Source organism: Leguminivora glycinivorella, chromosome Z (genome assembly GCF_023078275.1).
Source record: "Leguminivora glycinivorella isolate SPB_JAAS2020 chromosome Z, LegGlyc_1.1, whole genome shotgun sequence".
NCBI classification, from domain to species: Eukaryota; Metazoa; Arthropoda; class Insecta; order Lepidoptera; family Tortricidae; genus Leguminivora; species Leguminivora glycinivorella.
The window spans coordinates 36,354,590-36,375,981 of NC_062998.1; the positions used below are offsets into that span (position 1 = coordinate 36,354,590).

The 21,392-nt window shown below is 37.2% G+C and overlaps 1 protein-coding gene across 1 annotated transcript in view; it reads right to left on the reverse strand.

The window, feature by feature from the left end:
* Positions 1–175: 175 nt before the first annotated feature.
* Positions 176–21,392, reverse strand: part of LOC125241171 — a 38,914-nt gene continuing 17,697 nt past the window's right edge. Inside the window, exons 5-12 of the mRNA XM_048149519.1 lie at positions 17,811–17,944; positions 15,127–15,246; positions 8,407–8,664; positions 7,313–7,431; positions 6,676–6,802; positions 5,098–5,198; positions 4,129–4,390; positions 176–3,806 (exon numbers count right to left, since the gene is read on the reverse strand). Of these exons, the coding sequence (XP_048005476.1) occupies positions 3,678–3,806; positions 4,129–4,390; positions 5,098–5,198; positions 6,676–6,802; positions 7,313–7,431; positions 8,407–8,664; positions 15,127–15,246; positions 17,811–17,944 (1,250 nt within the window). The 3' untranslated portion in view covers positions 176–3,677. The remainder of the gene's footprint in view (positions 3,807–4,128; positions 4,391–5,097; positions 5,199–6,675; positions 6,803–7,312; positions 7,432–8,406; positions 8,665–15,126; positions 15,247–17,810; positions 17,945–21,392) is intronic.

Sequence of the window (21,392 nt, forward strand, 5' to 3'; positions counted from 1 at the left end):
TTGAGATATTGAAAGCGATGTAACTGGCAGCGAGACACGACTGTTCGCTAGTTAATAATGGGACAGTCAGTTATGAATCCCGAGCCTTACCCTAGAATTTCTAATGAAGGTAGGCCACAAAAAACGAAAAGCATTAATCAGAACATGCATATTATTTTAATAAATAAAAGAATTATTATTACTCATGAGTTTTATTACAACTGAAATCGTGACTGCTAACATCTCGACAGTTTTTGCACAAGAACTACGTACCATAACATTCAAGTCCAAGGAAGGTGTTTTAAAATATAAAGAAGCTTCACGCTGTATCTTACTGTTTTAACTAGCCACAATTAGTTTTGGGACACCTGAATGTTTGTGAAGCGTCTGAAAACTATTGAAGTGATTTATGTAATACGTAGGTCTGGACAAAAAGCTCTTTGAAAATCTTATAATAATAGTAAAAAGTTACATAAAAGTACTCGTTAGTTACCGTGTCGCGTTAAGGTCCGAACACACAGGCATATAAAGGAGTTGCACAAACAATGCTTCTATGTGATCGATTCTTACTTATATGTTTTAAGGCGCAGGTACGTATAAAACAAAACAGTGCTTATAATTGTACAATTAAACAAAACAGTGTGATTATTTACTAAACATCCAATGTGATTGAAATATGTTGATTTTAATTTAACTTCAGCGGATCGGTAAACATCAAATTTAATCGCAGTTTCTTGCTTGGAGGGTCATTACATTTATTGTTAGCCTTGGGATCCATATAAATTTTTCACTATCGAAAAATAACGAGACATTTAGTATGCTTCAGAAGTTAAAAAAAAAAGATCACAAATTTCAATTTAACTATAAAACTAAGCGAAATCATAGATGTAAAACAGTATTTTTAATATTCTGACCAATTCGGCGGTGTTGTTTGCGCGCCAGTAGACCCCGAGCCACGAACAAGTTCATGACCAATCGCCTCCCGCGCGGTACTTACGCGTGGTTAACGATCATGAATAATGAGCAGCAGCAGTCAGCTGGCACTTTGTCGGCGGTGAGGAATGGTAACCACCGAAACATGTAAATAAATGTCATTTCAGTCAATGTTTCATACTTTGCGGACAGAAAATGGTGTCAGTCGGTTGTATATCGTGGTGAATAAACCGTCAACTGGACACACGAACCCGAAAATATACTTTACGATGCGAGTAACAAAATTAAGAAACTTTGCAACTCTATTTCAATTTGGCTTTTTATTAGAATACAATTGAAATGATTATTTTGTAAGGCCAGGAAGACAAAACATTTTAAGATTTAGGACGCTTATATTTTACATGTTCATGCAACCAGCTGACGGTTTGTCCATCACGATACAACTGGCGGACGATTGATTTTGTTCATATCTTCTAAACTATTATGTGTCAAATTATGAAACGCCGTCAAAGTATATTATTCATGGCCATTAACAATTCTATGAAGTATCGCACGGGAAGCGATAATCAAGTGTTTCCGCCTGGCCCGCGGTCTACAGTGAGAAATCCCAGATAATGAATTCGGTATTCTAGTCATATGAATTGTGTTAGGACTCCATTATCCTCTGTTACTAACTACATACTTATGTGCAATAAATACGAATGCGTGTTCAGGGAACAACTATTACAATTTTATAGGACACTGCTTCATAATGTTTCTAAACATTGCGACACAAAACTACAAAAAATTAATGAGCACCTCTACATACATTCATTCTTATCTAGAGGTAAAATAAAATACAGTTCTGAAACAACAAGGACAACTACTGAAATACTTATTATATATTATAGTAAAAACGTGAAAAATACACTTACCGAGACAGTTAAGAAGTCATAGAAAAGGGTTCACATTTAAAATGCCGTTTTATATCGGCATCATCATCACAGCGATTCATCAGCTTTGTTGAACTCCTAGTCAGTATCGTACAAGTTTAGTACTAATCATTAAAGTAACCACTAAACAACCTAAACATGTTCCGAGATTAGCTACAGAAAGATCTGATGAGCATTGAGATCATAGCTGCCTCTAACACGAATGTACTATCAGCTGCAAAAGTGGATGGCGAATTTATCAATGAATTAATTCATAATTTCTCCATGCACTTTTGCAGCTGATAGTACAACCAGGTTTTTACCGACACATACACTGTTTTAACTCCTCAACGGGGTATTTCTGTTTTTAATAACGATAATTCGAATATGACTTGAAATGAATGTTTCACTTAAAACAAGTATTTATATTAACTAATTGCTACTTTATTTGAAAATATGTATACTAAAATATTCGTATGGTCCCTACAATTCTTAATGGTACTAGTACTGTATGACGATTATCATATATGTATGTATGTACTGATAAAAAACTGGCCAAGGCAAAAACTGTTCAGCAGTCAGGTACTAGGTTTTCTGCAGATAATATCAGGATCAATATGCACTGTTAGAAAATTGAGATTTCGAGTCCTGCCCGACACCTAATGGGCTTGCGCTTTAGCGCGTAAAATACTAAAATGGATAGAATACACACAAATACACACGCTACTTCTACAACCGCTACTAGACATCACTCGTATATATTCATATTACTAAGGCTCATTCTCTCAAAGTAACACATAGTGTATTGCATATTAGTAATTGCCATTATTTCTAATTGCTACTTGTATGTGCTTATATTATAAGGGCACAATATGCGCACAAAGCTGTGTATGATGCGCTAAACCAATTAATGGTTTGATCTGAAATAAGTTTTGAAAATTTCTATACCTATACTATTATTAAAAAATCTAAATTTGACACCCTGGTACATTTTGGTCACGTTTAACAGTATGGTGATTACTAAGAACTTGTTTAATCAGATACCATTTGGGGCCTATTGCATAACAATTTACAACTTGTATTACAAGCGGAACTCTCTTTCTTATAAAATGAATTGGAGGGGGACTACCGCTTGTAATATGAGTTGTAAATTGTTATGCAATAGGCCCCTGGTTTGCCTTTTATGAACCAAATAGGTACATAGAATTATAATTAAAATATATAAGTCAATACTATACTAAATCGTCCAGTGTTTTAAATGTCAATCACGCTACAAGGAATACAAATTTAAACAAGAGTCTTATCACACTAGTAATTATCGAAGTATAAATGGAATTACAAGAGAAATTATGCATTCATATTACTTATACCAAAAAAATATATTGTAACTTCAATAAAATACAATTTCTTACATAAAGGGAACAAACATAGGCATTAAATGCAATCAATAATCAACATCTCCCGATAAACTAAATAAACCAAAAATAGTTTCCTTCTCTTTCATGGCATTTACATTTGAATAAAAACTTAACAATAAACCTTAACTAAAAACAGTCTTACGATGGAAATACGAACAAGAAGTGTCACTCTACATATCGTAACGAACAGTTTATATTGAGGCACAACACACAATACTACGGCCACTGACACGATGTAGAGATCGGAATAGGTGAGCACTACTCGTATGACTCGACTACAGGAACCACGCACAGAACTCTTGGCTTAAGGAATAGTTTTATAGGTTGGTGCGTTGCATGGAATGTTATTATGATTAGATTAGCGAGTGCCGTTGGGTGAAGTAGTAACAATCACAATGAGAGCCAGAGCCCTGGTTGGGAGTAGTGGTTCAGGCGGCTACTGCGCGTCGTCCCGCAGCGGCGAATAGGCGAAGGGGCTGGTGGCGGGCATCTTGGTGACCAGCTGCAGCGTGCGCTGCATCACGCGCAGCCGCGTCATCAGGTTGTTGCTCGCGATCATCATGCTCTGCAACGATTTCATATAATTTGAATACATTACGTATCGATTTTTGTGCATGCCAATGTGTAAATGAGCATGACTAGTTTATATGTCACCATGCGGTTTTGCGCGACATAGCATTTCTTGAAATTACGTGTCACTATTTTTTTTATTTCATCAGACTTTGATTATAATTTCTCATGTAGCACTAATATATGTCCTCAAAATATTCCAGGCAGGCAAGCCAGATGTTTTATCATTTATTGCGCGACCATGCTTATACGCCTGGTCGACTGATAACCATTCCTAATATACACACGTAAAAAAACTGGTGAAACAATTTCGTTACCTGCAGTTCAGGAGCGAGTGGTAGACTAGCCACCAGCCACCAGAGCCAGTCGGGCCCGTCGGGGTTGCGCCACCACTCCTCCTCCACAGTCAGCGGCATCTTGCCGAACGCTCGCTCCAGCTTCCAGCGCACGCTCTTCTTCAACTTCTTGAGCCAGATGAGCGATTTCAGCACGACGTCGAGACCCACGTCGCGCATTATGCCTATGATGAAGTGGTCTTCGGGGATCTTGTCGGTCAGAGTCTCAACCCTGGCCAAGCAACTGGAAATATAGAACATATTGAAATTTTTATGGCTTATGGCCTTATGTCCATAGTCCATAATATAGGACTTCAATATAAACATGTATCTATTATTAAATATTAGGGACGACATAATACGTACCAATATAAATAAATATTGTACTATGGATCCTAATTCCTAATCAACGTTATAGACATACTTATTTACATAGAAAACAATCAGCAACGAATATCTGTGTTCAACGCACAAATAAGCAGTCAGGGTCACTACTGTTTCATAAGTAAGTTCACAATTTCTATTTAATAAGTCATATATAGTAACTGAGTTGACCGTGACGTCACTCAATTCGATTTCATATTAATTCCAGATTAGCAAGACGTTGAAATTCATTTTGACAGTTTTTAATAACCTAACCACAAAGTTAAATTTTGAAAAAAACCCCGACATACTGGACCGATTTTCATGAAACATGGCTAAGAACACTCCCGACTAACTCAGCTTTCAAACAAAAAACTATATCTAAATCGGTTCATCCGTTCGGGAGCTATGATGCCACAGACAGACAGACAGACACGTCAAACTTATAACACCCCGTCGTTTTTGCGTCAGGGGTTAAAAAGAAGCTGATTTGACTAGGAGGCAAATAGCCTATTAGTGGAATGGTAGATCCACTAAACTACTATTACTACTGAGTATTGAGTGTACAAAGCATTGGGTGTTTCGTACCTGTCCATCAGCCGTTCGACAATTTTGAATCGCGAGACGCCGATTGTCGACAAGATGATTCGCCCGTCTCCGCACTCCACGCAGTCGCGTACTTCCAGCATCTGGAAACGAGGAGTAAACTCTTGTGACTATTAATTGTTTATTGACTATTTGCTTACTGTTATGGTACTTAATTACTTATTTCACTAACTCGACTTGACATATATTGGGTCTTATATATTTGGACGTGGGGGAGAAAACCTTAACGACTAATGATTGTACTAGTATTATACCGCCTATTAGATCGCCTGTTGTCTACCATAGTTAATTAACGTTATGTGCTTCATTTTTTGATGTCATCTTGTTATATTGGTGAGCAATAAAGAATATTAAAGTATTGTATTATATTGATTACCCGCTCAATTAAATTTAAGATCACTAGAACTAATAAAGTATTTTTAAGTTAGTAGATTGTTAATCAAGTGCGAAAAGTGAGCTATATCAGCCGAGACATTTTGCAGCTCGAAGTAAGTATGTTTGCCATTAAATTATACATTTAATTTTTTCTACTAATTATGGTCTACATTACATGAAATATGACTTTTTTTAAGGCATGTATGCACTACGGGTCCCAAATACATCCAAGTTTAAGATCTGGCTGGTTTTAGACTCAAGCGGAGCGATCCTAACCAGACTTATTATGTATTATTGTCCCGGATTTGTAAGATCACATTTTTCACACATTTGTTTTGAAGTATGTTGCGATGTGGCTAAGATGTATCGTTTGCCAAATCTAACGATTCATGTCGAATTGGTTGAATCGATTAGGCCCTATGTACAAGGAGGCGCTTAAACAAATATACGATTTCTATCAACTTACTGAAATGTCATTTGAATCGAAATGCTGTCATTTCAAAAAACATAATCTAACACATGTTACATTTTTGCGGATCTTTGTTAGTGAGTATTTTACGATATTAATTTATCACGCGGGATTTATTTCTTATGTCATTTATCATTCATTTTTATTTTTAAACTAGTGCTGTGGCAGAGTCTGTACTCTGCGGGATTTATTTCTTATGTCATTTATCATTCATTTTTATTTTTAAACTAGTGCTGTGGCAGAGTCTGTACTCTGCCACAGCACTAGTTTAAAAATAAAAATGAATGATAAATGACATAAGAAATAAATCCCGCGTGATAAATTAATATCGTAAAATACTCACTAACAAAGATCCGCAAAAATGTAACATGTGTTAGATTATGTTTTTTAATATTATTACAGGAATTTTATTTAAAATTTCATTAGGTTGCGCGAGTTTACGTTTTGTGGACGCTGTCATGTGTCAAAAAGAGGTTCTTACAGCTCTGGGACAATAAGTTCAGGGAGAGTTTTAGGGTTTTAGAGTCAAGTGACGGGCTCATGCGGATGCGGACGACAACTTAACACTAAAACAGCCTTAGGCCGTTTTCACATTATCCGATCCGATATCGGATGTCGGAAGGATTTCAATAGAAAAAATCCAAGATGGCGCCTGTAATGTATGGGATATCGGGATAATAAAATTTTGTGAACAGGAGATATGATAAAAGTATTACCGTTCCATATGAGTCGGTGTGGTCCTCGTTCCTGGCCACGATGCCGAGGCGCCGCGAGCCGGACTCCAGGATCCGCCGGATGAACACGCGGTAGCGCGGCGCGGAGATCAGCAGCGGGCATGGCACTCTGGCAAGGATACACCAATATTATACTTTATTTATTTAAACTTTATTGCACAAAAATACACAAAAATGTACAAATGGCGGACTTAATGCCAAAAGGCATTCTCTACCAGTCAACCATAGGGCCAAACAGAGATTCAATACAAATGGTGCAGAGAGAAAACAAAAAGGTGATGTACTAAGAAGAAAAGCAAACTATATACTTTTATTACATAAATAGATATTTATAATAAATAATGTACAATGAATGAATGAATGTACAAGTTTCTAATGGGGTGGCAACGCGCATGTGATACTCTTTGAGTTGCAGGCGTCTATAGGTTACGGTGACCACTTTCCATCAGGCGGGCCGTACGCTTGTTTGCCACCGACATAGTATAAAAAAATAATAATATTACAGGATTTTATATAAGGTAGCTAACAAAGGACCGCACCGTACTGCGACCTTGGAGTTTTTTCACGTAAGTGGGAGCGAGAAAAGAATAACTCTTTCTCTTTCTTTCTGCTGTCTTACTTAGGAAACGCAGTGACGCAGATGAACACCGGCACGACGTTCGGGTCGTGCGGCGGCGGCGGCGGCGGTCGCAAGTTGATAGACGCCAACGCCGCGCTGATGAACCCTGATGGTCGAGTCTGAAAAAAAAAAGACACTCGTATTTTGGGAACAAGAGCTTCGATAGAAAGTTCCATTTGCCACAGTACAATAAAGAGTACTATCGTACAGTATGCCCACTACCGCTCCCCGCTGAAAGTGCCGAACACCCGCTCTCGGTTACCTCACAGTTACCGCCTGTCAAAAACGCGAACAGTCGACTTGTCATATCTCACTCATATAAGCATGGTAAGCGTTCACCAACACGAGCTTAGACTGTGTGCGTAGGAACGCGCCTCTTTCATATATTTGATCGCCAGTGTCCGAGGTGTGATTTGGCGTTGAAACAATCATGAAGGTCAGCGCTTTTTGTTTTTAGATAAATCGCGAGGCGTCTAGTGCTAAGAGATTTGCTGGATTTAAAGATTTGCAAGCTAAAAACAGCGTATTAAATTAACTCAAGTTCGTTACGTATTGTGAAGACTTAGTACTGTCGATCGTTCAATTACCTAGAAGTAATAACGAATTCTAGTTAAACAACAGTTTCCCAATGTTCCAATTCCAACTTCCGACTCTCGATATTAAATTTGAAAACATGCAAGTTGTTTATTTATTACTACTTGAATCGATGTTAACCTTCCGTCAAGCAGTTATAATTACTAAGTTGTGTTATTTAGCTACTATATCTCGGTTTTAGATTTTAGGCCTGTTGAGTCAAACACAAGTCATATACACGTTGTTACAGAAAAGGAGATATCCTGGAGACTTGTTTACATTCAAGTCATCATTTAACATACTCCTAATGTTTATCCCGTATTGTGACGAGGTCCCCTTTTCTCTTTAGACTTTGCTCCGGTGTATCGTTTTCCGTGTAATACGAATTTAATGGGTACGATATCCATCCATCCGGGTACGATATTAACGAAGGCCAGGTCGCGAGGTTGATGAGAATAAATAAATAAATGTTGATTAAATAAAAGTGTCGCGGCACAGTTTCTACTAGGCACTACACTCACCAGGGCCAGGTTGAAGTTGGTGAGGTCGCGCATGCACAGCGGACAGGCCTTCCTGTAGTCCATGGAGCAGGCGATGCAGCTGCGGCAGTAGGTGTGGCCGCACGGCGTGGTGACGGGCGCCACGAACGTGTCGCGACAGAGCACACACTCCAGGTCGGCGGGCGTGAGCCACGTGTCGGCCGCCTGCCCGCCCACCGCTGACGATAGCTCGCGGACTAGACGCTCCGGCTCTTGTTCCTCTAGGAGTATTGCTATTGTCTGTAACAAGAATGCCACTATATAGCTGGCACGCATAAGGCACTGGTCCCACCGCGAACTAGTAAGCTATGAGCAATTGGCTATAAAAATGAACAAAAGATAAGCACTCCCGTGCAAATAAAAGAGACACGGCGGTATTGATAGTTCACCGCTGGGCAAGTAACTATAAACATCGCCGTGTCTCTTTTATTTACACGGGAGTGATTATCTTTTGTTCGTTTTTATAGCCGATAGCTCATAGCTTACTAGCTCGCGGTGGGATCAGTGGCTCAGCAAATGAAAAGACAGTCTCAAAGTATTTTAATCGGTTGGAGCCGTGAAATACTTATATCTTGACGTCAGTTTAAAAGTACTAATACGACATTTCAGTAAGTGTTCTACACTCAGTTCAACCTTACTTGTCAAATCATGTAAACAAACATTGCTGGAAAACATTATCTCACTTTTCTCTGGAATTGCACATTAACCATCACTTAAAATGTTATTATACACTTAAATAAACTCACAAAGTATTGAAATCAATTAAAAAAACCGCTGAAAAATATCATTTCTAAAACGATTTTCATCAATAATTGTAATTTCGAACGGATGACATCAATAACTCCTAACATTACGAAGTCTAGATTGTCTATGAGTCGTAATGTTGGGATGACAACTTATCGTTATGAACGATCGATATTAACGTTTGGAGTTTGTATAGCTTGGCAAAAATGCGTTGATATTAACTGCAATAATTTATCAGATTTATTAACCGACTTCGTTACGTTTTATTTCCTACCTCTTTACAATAAATATTTAACTATCAGTATATTTTTTTGTTGTATTAATGTTAATGTTAGGTACTATAAAATGAAAACTGTACTAGCCTTTTCCATAGGATTGTTGCAAATGTGACGAAACCTAAATAAATTTTGGTTTTTACATAGATGTTGTGTGACGTAAAATTGAAAATCCTCTGATGACGTTAGGAGCGTTTATTTAATACCTACATCATTTTATCGACATTCCCAATCACTAGTAATTGTCTTTGATCGTATTTGACGTTTTGTTTGTTTACATGATAGGACAAGTAAAGATGAACCGACTGTACACTACATATAAATAAAAAGTCATTAAGATTTTTTTTTCTGTACTTGCCATATTTAACCTGTAGGGTTAATGAACTGCTATCTAGTAGTGATTAACAGAAAATGCATTATTTTTCATTAACTCAGAATTCCTTAAATATGTTTTTACCCACGACGGCACGGAGGTAAGGTAAGGTATATGCTTTTAGAGTTAGAGATTGTGTGTTTGTGCAAACGAATGTTAGCGATTATCTCCTAAACTACTAGGTCTAGTTTCCATCTTCATATACTAATTACAGTTGAATTGAAGTAGATATTTTTTATGTAACCTAGATGTTATTCAAAAAATTTGGCAACACAGATCGCGAAGCAACAGGCCGTATCTGAAACAAGCGATTTCCACGTCAACCATGCACAATCGCCGGCCGCCGCCGGGTGATGTAACGTTCAGCCCCGTAGATGAATGGCGCAACAGTAATGCGACACAGAACAATGCCAATACTGTTTATTTCTTACGTTAGCATTCAGCGGAGAATAATTTCACAGTGTTGTAGGTCAAAACGAGTGCGCAGTCATTTCAATTGGTCCTCCTTAGCTAAGTTAGAGGTCAGGCACTGTTCGCTTCAGGCGAATCCTACTCCGCTCGGCTCGCATGGCAATTATTAGAGTTGACAACATAATGACTGATATATTGATTTAGACTAACACGATTTGCACTCATAATTTTAGAACAAACGGGACTTAATCGCGAACAAGTGCGGGTAGTTCGAGAAACTCGCGCGGCTAGAAGATGTTGATGCAATTCCTCGCCAGTCTACCCGTGACCACGAACATAATGTGATGTTCGAAAAGTCGGGCCAAATATAAATGTAAGTGTTTACGCGATTAAGTCCCGTTTTGTTCTAAAATTATAATGACTGATAAAATAACTACTTGATTTTAGACAATCCTAAATTTGTAAAAGGTAAAGGTATAGTAACACCATATAATGAAGGTATACATTATTCGACTCACTTCGGTATGTATAAAGTGCCCTTTTTGTACGGTAGTAGTTACAAAGTTTTATTTATTGTGTCACAAAGCGCCTATAATCGCAAACTTGTCAAATTGCTTTATTTTTAGAACACGAAGAAACCTTCAACTCTCCTTAAACGTTACGTCAATTGATGAAACATTATTACATCAGTTTAAAAATGGTCCGAGTTGAGGAGTGGCTATTATGAAAATTATTTAAAAAGTTTACCCACTTTTGTTACAAATATCCTTTGACCATATTTAGCTGTTTTCCTTTATTAGTATCGCAGTGTAACTTTTATAATCTTAAAATTAGTCCGACGCAATTATGTTATAAACTCAAGATTCGGGAGAATTAACAACCCATAAAAATGCTATTCATAAGTTTTCAGAGTACTTTGCAACTGAAACGAGCCGAATTGTTTTGAAACAAAACATGTAAAGCATACTAGTATGGCACAGGATGTTTACATGTAGGGAACGTGGTGCCTAGCGCGCGAACGGTCTACATACGATCAGTATGCTAATGTCTGCTCTAGGCTGCTGAGCCATAAGAAAACATTCTCACATCCTCGTCAACTATATAACCATATTTTCAATGATAGGTATTGAAAACCCCATTATTTCCTTGTCGTATCAATAATTGGTGATTGATGGTGCATTCTACCAGCAACAGTGTCACTCACTTCATACTTGGAAGTCGGTAAATGTTCCGATTACAATAATTTCTAATCTTCAGTAATAAGACCTTGATTTATGTTGTGAAAAGTCACACAGTAGTTATTATATGGTTTTTTCTACTCGTCGACTTTAATCTATCAATTAGGACACCACAGACTAAACTATAAGTGTTGACTTTTCAGTGTTGGATAGTCTTTGACACTTAGTCAACTATAATATTTCATTACACTTCACTTTAGTTAACTGAAAAAAATTCAAAAATAGAACTTCATACAAGTTCTATACTAATTTGCGATACCCGGCAAATTTTTCTGCATCAGAAACACATTTTTTTTATCTATCGCGTTATCGACCAATCACAGACGGTTATTACAAACAATTGGTTGCCAAGTAATTCGATGTTGATACAACGGTGAACGACGCCATTAACATTAATTTTAACTTGAATGATGATATTTTTCGTCCATTGATGATGAAGATGATGACTCATAGAAAAAGTATTGTATACAATAGTGATATAATTAAGCTTTTCACTCTCATACCGTACTATTAGGCCACTCAGCAAGCTTCGTGGCCTAAACATGGTTATTATTTAAAAACTGTGTCCCACTGCTGGGCAAAGGCCTCCCCCTTCGATTTCCACTCGTCCCGGTTATGAGCGATCTCCGGCCAGTCGGCCAAGTAACAAATCACATTAAATGGTCCTATAAACAGTCTATATTGGCACTGTAGAGCCGATTTGGCGCAATTATGCAGCCATTTAGTGATATAATAGGGCTATAGCAGTATCATCCGTGACGTTTAAGGTCTATAATGGTGATGTGATGATGACTATTGTGCTAATTTGTTGACATAGAGGACACAGTAACGCTATTATAGTATCAATTTATGCTATAGTAGCATCTGAGATTCCGTTATACAGGTTTTTTGTTCTGTAATAGCAGTTGCCGTCCCTTTTAATGCGAATGAATGAAATTTCTAAAATAATTTAATGTGTGTAATATTTAACAAAAACTGTTCTAAACGAGGAACTTTATGAAAAGTGGCGTGTGAACTTGTGAAGTTTAGTGTCAATCAAAATAATTTGGATTTCGTATAATTCCATCATTACTGCAAAAAGGTATGCGATGGAAATTTTACCGTTAAAAGAATATTAGTTTAATGGAGTATTTTAAGTGCGCCCTCGATTTATACCTGTTTTGAATAAAATAAATAAATATAATTTAATACAATAAAATTATTGGCACCATATTTTCTACTATGGATCCAAGAAGTAAAACATACGCTTTTATAGTTCGACTATGTCACTTATCATACGCATTCACTGCCATAAGCCCGCCATTGTGGATTCCATTAGGGTTGCATGAGACTTCAACTATGATCCAGTTTAACTTATAAGTTCTTTATATAGAAAACAATACTTGTTTTCAATGTTTTACTATAGAAAGATCTTCTAAACAGTTTTTTTTTATAAAACATATAGTAAACTCAGCTATAACGCTATTGTGTTTTAAAAGAGATACCGAAACCATTATTCCACAGTTCTGTGATATAAAAGAGTCATTGTGACGTATACGGCGATGAGATATAAAAGGCATTAGAAAACGACTATTAACGCTTTTCAAAGCTATATAAACGTATCCTGAAAACTTCATTATACAGCAAAATAGCTCTATAATGGTATTCATATCACTACTACAGTGTTAAATACTGTAGCAGTGTTTTCCAAAGCCACTATATCCCAAAATAGTGGTATAGTTAGGTTTTAATTTCTGTTAAAATACGACTACTAAAAATACTATAAGCGGCTTGTTGGGAACCTTAATAGCGCAAATTGATAGCATAACAGTGATTCCTAACACTATTATACAATAATATTGTTCTTTAGTAGGTTATTTGATCCTGTTATAGACCAGGCCTATAGCGGCTCTATAAAATGGTGATATAAACGTTTACATCACTTCCTAATAACACCTTTTAGCTGTATAACACAACAACTATAGCGGCTTGTCGAGAACCTTAATAGCGCAAATTGATTGCATAACAGTGATTTCTAACACCATTATATAATAATATTGTTCTATAGTAGTCATATTTGATCCTGTTATACACCAGGCCTATAGCGGCTCTATAAAATGGTGATATAAACGTTTACATCACTTCCTAATAACACCTTTTAGCTGTATAACGCAACAACTATAGCGGCTTGTCGGGAACCTTAATAGCGCAAATTGATTGCATAACAGTGATTTCTAACACCATTATATAATAATATTGTTCTATAGTAGTCATATTTGATCCTGTTATAGACCAGGCCTATAGCGGCTCTATAAAATGGTGATATAAACGTTTATATCACTTCCTAATAACACCTTTTAGCTGTATAACGCAACAAATATAGCGGCTTGTCGGGAACCTTAATAGCGCAAATTGATTGCATAGCAGTGATTCCTAACACTATTATACAATAATATAGATCTATAGTAGTCATATTTGAACCTATTATAGACCAGGCCTATAGCGGCTCTATAAAATGGTGATATAAACGTTTACATCACTTCCTAATAACACCTTTTAGCGGTATAAGCTTATAGAGCTAAAAGGTGTTACTGGAGGCTTTTATACGACAGGCGGTTACGCCGAAAACCTTTATACGACATCTATAGTAGCTTTTGGCGTCGAAAACCAAAATTATAGCACTAAAATGTTACTTGGGTGAGATACACGTCCAGGTCGTCCCGCCATCTCCGCCTGGGCCTGCCAGATCCCCGCCCGTCTTGCGGCACCCATACGGTGGCTATTTTAGCCCACCTCTGTGGGTGCATACGGCAGACATGGCCTGCCCAGTCCCATTTCAGTTTGGCGGTCTGAACCCCAACATCTGTATTGCGTGTTTTTGAGCGCAGCGTGGTGTTGCGGATTCGGTCAATCCGTTTTACTCCTAGGATGCTGCGCTCCATAGCTCTTTGGCAAACCTTCAATTTGGTCTTTTGCGCCTCGGTGAGTGACCACGTTTGAGCACCGTAGGTTATGACAGGCAGGATGCACATATCAACGAGTTTCCGTTTCAAGGTCAGAGGAAGGTCGCCCTTCATCAGGTCTTTCATGGACCAAACATGGTACTCGACTGAAAAGCTTTTGTATTATATCACGATTGTATAATAGTATTTTATACAATCGTGATATAATACAAAGCTTTTCAGTGTTTTACGAGTCATCATCTTCATCATCAATGGACGGAAATATCATAATTCATGCAAGTTAAAATTAATGTTAATAGAGTCGTTCACCGTTGTATCAACATCGAATTACCTAGCAACCAATTGTTTGTAATAACCGTCTCTGATTGACCGATAACGCGACAGATAAAAAAAAAATGTGTTTCAGATGCAGGAAAATTTGCCAGGTATCGCAAATTAGTATAGAAATTGTATGAAGTTCTATTTTTGAAATTATTACAGTTAACTAAAGTCAACTATAATGAGCTTATTATAATTGAGTCGGCACTGCCATAGAGTATCCAACACTGAAAAGTTAGCACTTATAGTTTAGTCTGTGGTGTTCTAATTGACAGATTACAATCGACAAGTAGAAAAAATACTATTATTATTGAATACCATTAAAACGTTGAGTTTTTACACATGTCATCTAAAAATGTTGTCAAGCCATACTCTTGAAGGTTTTTTATAATGTAAGTTACCTGCACGAGCAGTTTCCTGGCGACGTCAAAGTCCTCATAGGTGGCCGCGCGCACGAGGTGCGCCGCCGCCTCGAGGTACCGCTGCCGCCGGATCAGCTCGCAAGCGTGCAGCACGCGCGCCTGCACACAAACATGCCCCACTTTACGGCCCAGCCACGATATTGGTCTAAGCGCGACAGCGGTGAGCGGCAGCCATACGTGCGAATGAAAAGTCCCATCGCTGTGTCTCGCTCTAATGTATGGACGCCGCTCACCGCTGTCGCGCTTAGACCATTGTCGTGGCTGAGCCGTTAGCCTTTAGCTCCACCCGTGCTATATTACCATAAACTTACTATTACTATCATAACTTAACATGTCATAAAAGTCATAAAATAGTCTAAGGCATTTTTTAACACTTACTAATGTTTTGAATGTTACCCCATACCGAAAATGAGTTTGTTCTATGGAGAAAGTGAACAGCGCCCCTAAACAGTTACTTATTAGAACCAAAAATTACGTTTTATTCGTGACGTTCCCGTTATAGAGTAACATTTGTATAAATTTCATTCTTAAATCGTAACCAAAATGTTTCGGTAGTATGGGATTATGACCAAAGCTCAAAGCGGGACATTTTTTAGGGTTCCGTAGTCAACTAGAACCCTTATAGTTTCGCCATGTCTGTCTGTCCGTCCGTCCGTCCGTCCGTCCGTCCGTCCGTCCGTCCGCGGATAATCTCAGTAACCGTTAGCACTAGAAAGCTGAAATTTGGTACCAATATGTATATCAATCACGCCAACAAAGTGCAAAAATAAAAAATGGAAAAATATGTTTTATTAGGGTACCCCCCCTACATGTAAAGTGGGGGCTGATATTTTTTTTCGTTCCAACCCCAACGTGTGATATATTGTTGGATAGGTATTTAAAAATGAATAAGGATTTACTAAGATCGTTTTTTGATAATATTAATATTTTCGGAAATAATCGCTCCTAAAGGAAAAAAAAGTGCGTCCCCCCCCTCTAACTTTTGAACCATATGTTTAAAAAATATGAAAAAAATTACAAAAGTAGAACTTTATAAAAACTTTCTAGGAAAATTGTTTTGAACTTGATAGGTTCAGTAGTTTTTGAGAAAAATACGGAAAACTACGGAACCCTACACTGAGCGTGGCCCGACACGCTCTTGGCCGGTTTTAAAAACACCGCATTACAAAAAGAAATCAAACGAAAACAAAACGTACGTTTTTGAACGAAATTTACACTAGGAGATCCTTATGTTCACTGTAAATAAATGTATCGCACGAGAATATTCGTAGTTGACTGCAGATTGGTGTCGATCAGTCCTTTCAATTGTGGTTGATCTCTGAATAACAGTGCATGACGTTTGGAGTGCAGCGCGTGGCCGTTAAATCGCTTGTGCCTTGATAAGGGTTAAGCAATGTTTGTTGAATTTTATATAATATACACTCCTGTTACACAAGTTATGCATTGCATTCGAAAAAATTGAAGTAATTAATGTGAGTGGACCCGTGTCAACGCTTTATCCTACTTAGTAATAATAGTAAACATATTGCACGCGACTTATGTGGCAGATTTCTTTGATAACTGCTTGTTGACATTCGCTGGGCGAACTCTGCAACATGAGTTGCGTGCCATATATATATATCTAGTACAATATGTAACGGGCACGTGAAATATTATATCTTGAAATGCAACACACTTTGTTGAAAATTACTTTAAAGGTCAAGCATAATTTGATTTTGCATGTTAGTTGCTATTATATTATATTATCATTGATTATACTGGCAAAGAAAGCAAATAAGGTGCAACTAATCAAAAACCATAATGTGCAGAAAATTAAACCTACTTAATTCGCATTTCTGTTTAATTTGAACAATTCGCATAAAGAACGTAGGTAAGTTACATAACAATAAGGATTAAGTTTCATTGCCCGGATGCCTTCTTCCGTTCGTTATTGTATTTTATTATTCCGATAGGTAAATATTTATCAGACTCGTATACTATTGCTAAATTGTAAGTGCAAATACAAAATTAAAATAGTTATTTATCGCCAAGCAAACAGGAGTCAAAAAATTAACCGCCCGGTTGTTTTATAAGAAAAACGCAGCCTTAACGTATTCGATCAACAGGCTGAAGAAGAAATAATTCAATTGACCGATGTAAAATGGTGTGTGCAAACGCATCGCGCTTAAAGCTGCGTTTAACGCATAAAACCACCGGGCACTTTAAACAAACACAATACAACACAAATACATTAGTGTTAGGCTAAAAGGGTGCAAGCTGTCGTAACTTTTAGTTATCAATGTAATAACACATTACAGTTATGTATATTATTCACGCGTGGGCGTCGTGGCGCGCTGCGTGCTGCATTGTCATACTGAATACGAGTAATGCGAAAGCGGTGTCGTTTACATACTAGCATTCAAGAGGTCGAACCGCGAGCGTACATACTAAAATACATACACACTGGCTTATCCTAACATAAATTGTAAGTAGCATAATGAATTACGACTAACTATCGTAAAGAGTCGCGAGCGTAGGTATGTACTGTAGGAGATTTTCAACAGCCGATTGTTAAAATAAAAGTTCACAGGCTGAGCATTTGGACATACGCTCGATAGTCTTAACGACGGTGTTCCAAGCGCAGTTGGGCCGAAATGGAAGTGACAGAAAGGTGTGAAGTTCACCTGAGGGGTCATTGGCAAGCGCGCCGGCACGTCGGGCGCGGTGAAGCTATCAGGAGAGATGGTAAGTGAGACGCGAAGGCCACGCGACAAGCGTTGTGCAACTGTACGACGGCGTGCCAATGCTTGACAATTCTCTGTTGATTAAAAACAATATTGGTGAGAATATGCGCAAATTAATCAAATTAAAATGAAATTCGCAGCGCAGTCATGAGTAAATCTCGGCAGGGTATATTACGGGACATCGAAACAAGACGTTATGTTACGCGAAAGGGGACAGAAAAGACGGCAGAAAGAGGTAGTTACGTCGACATTAGAATCATTCAATCACTGAAAGAGACAATTTGTCCTTGATTAGAAAGCAGTCCATTGTAATGATATTAGTGTCGTCAAGTCTGAGTCACCCCCGGTCTCGTACCCCGTCATAATTATGCGTCAGCTGGAGAATCGAATCTAACATACAAATATGATAGATATGATGGGTTCAGTAGGCCCGATTCGTCTATGACATTTGCCCGGCTCGCATAAAACTACGTTACATAATTTGCTAAGGAGTTGTTGCGTTTCGTTATATAACGCATAGTTCAAGGTACAAGCGCAAAGCGGTATGTCGGTACAAGCTGAACTAGGGTAATAAGTATTATGTCATTTCATGCGTCGCCCAAAATTCTATACATCGAAGTCTTACACAATAAAACTTGAGTTAATTAGTTTCCACAATATTTCAGAATATTGAACTCTAAAATTTAATTTTGTTTGTAACTATTTGAACAACTCAAGGTGAACTGTTACGGTTCACTTTCCGTATAAATAATGTAAGGTGGATGTACCACTGCTCGGCAGGTTAAGGGAAAATATTTATGTGTTTCGTGATATTACGATAATTTACCCATCTATACAAAACATATCCATCTTTTTTGGGAGATGTGACCTTTAACTTTATTAAATGCAATTAGTTTCATACAGTGATAACATAAAAAAAATCTCAAAATTAAATAAAACGTAAGTCAATACGCTTGTCCGAATAACTGACAGGTGCTTTTGCTGGCAGTCCTAATAGATGACATCTAAGTATGATTCAGGAAAAACAGTAAAAAACAAGTGTTTTGGGTTAAAATTTACTACAAAATTAAATAATTTAATTAAAAAAAACGTATTCTGTTGATAACATTTACTTTTTACGTGCTACATTTATGTAATAAAATAGAATAAGTCGGCTCCGCATTTTGAGCAAAATAAATTATGTAATGAACTAAAATAGTGATTCCCCAAAATAAAAATTGTATTCCACAGGTTCTGCAATACTTTGCCGGCTCCACTTCTTCGTCGTTTAAATCCACCTCTGTATCTGGAAGCATCACGAAGAACAGATCCAGGAAAATGTTTTGTGAAAAATGACATGTCAAGCACTACCCAAAGAAATTATACAGATTTCACTACATTTAACGAGAAAACATATCAATAAAACCGTAAAAGATATACAAAAAACTGTCTATGTGCATGTAATTTGTTTTTTTCAGTAAAGTTAATGTGACTTACAGAAAAATATGCTGATAATATGAAACTGTAAACGATTCGTTTTGGCTACTTTAATCGTGATATCCTGAAAAAACGGCTCGACAAACATTGGGACTTGGAAAATAACGTAACAGTCCCAATAAATGCCAGCCGTGTCGAGTTTTAGACTTGCGACGGTTTTCAGTCCTAATAAATGACACGCTTGTTTATCACAGTAACAATGAACGAAATCGACATTTAATTACTTAAATATCTTCCCGCACATTTAGTTTGGTAAACCGAGCTCAAACAATTGTGCAACAAAATTTGTAATAATTATGATCGGTTAGCATTTTTAAACATGAGTAGTACGTGCCACTCTCTTCTCTACTACTCTTCTTACTTTTGCCTAATTATTTTTATATTTAATCTAGTGACTTCTAATATGCCATACGATAAATAAATCTCTAACAAAATAATAATTCACTTATTACTAATTACATAACAAATAATACTAAATGACGAGAAGGAGAAAGCCGCTCCGAGTCGTTCCTGGTGCAAAAGCTGTCCATTGTAATTCAACGCGGAAACGCTGCGAGCGTCATGGGCACTTTTGCACCGGGAACGACAGGGAATAGTTTATTTTGATAGTTCTAAGTTTTTATTGTTATTAGTGTTTAGTTATCTGTTTATTTTGAGTGGATTAGAATAGGTTTGTTTGATTAGCATGTGTGATACAAATATACTAAATTATATGTGTCATACCTACTTTTCATGTGAAGGCTTGAGGATCATATCGGAGTTTCAGTTCATTCGAATTACATAACTACGAATATTACCATGTTTTGCCATGACCAAACATACCTATTGGTACATGTAGGTAAATATACTATCAGTAGGTACTAGGGTAGTAATGCAAAATCGATTGAGACACAAACTCTGTTACACAACCTTATGTTTGCCCGTCTTATCAAAATTGTATTTTTGCGTTTGACGAAAAAAGAAGTAGGTACAAGTACAGTTCGTCTAGAGTCAGGCCACGATAAGTCTGGAAAGATTTTACTAGACCCACCTCTGCAAGGATTAAGGGGCTGACAACACCCAATTGCGCAAAATTGATGTTACTTGTGCAGTTTTTTAAGACAAACTATTAGTTTTAGTAAGGCAAGTAAATTATATGTTATTATTCATTATATTTCAACGAACATAGCCGAACTCGATACGCGATTTAATAAAATCGGCTCGATAGAAAAAAATTGCAAAGATTGGTCTCGAGTTCGTCATCAAACGTTTCTATGTCGTTCAATTATTCACTTAGTTGTCTTTAATTAATATTACAATAACTACAACTCTACATACTAAAACACTACCTAACGAAACATTTTGCACAAATAATGCATCTTTCTAATATTTTATTTCATTATTTTTCCGTACTTTTCGTACCTAGCCGCCCTCTTTTAGTGTTATCGCGCTCTCACTTACTCCCATACGAATAGACAGTGTACGCTAGCGTCAAGGCCATTGGGTGTTGTCAGCGTCTTAAGTAAACGTCATAATTTAATCAAAGTTTGACGTTTAAAATAACATCTGCACTGGCGAGGCTGTGAATATCTTCGCAAACTTATCTTGGATTACCTATAGTTATACACAACACATATGTAATTATGTTCTATTCCATGTGCCTAAAGGTAGATCAATGTATAAGTACCTAATCAGCCAAAAAAAATAACGAATATGTCAATAGATTTGATTATTGGAAAACATTCATTCTAATAATAAAATAAAAACCTGTTATTAAAAAACGGTCTGATTGGACGAAAACATTCATCAGATCTCAGGGCATCGAAGTCCGAACGATGGTTAAAATTGTTGATCAATGATTTACAGAATAGTTAAATGTAAAACGAAGAAACGATGCCACGGCGGCAGATAAGGACTAAGCTGTAGCTAAAAGCAAAGTTCATATTTAAGTAGCGTCATGAGACGCTCTGCGATATCTTTTGAACCACCGTACAAATATGTACATATTAGTAATGTTGTAAACGTGCATATGAACAAGTAATGTTTACATCGTTATCTCGGTTACGT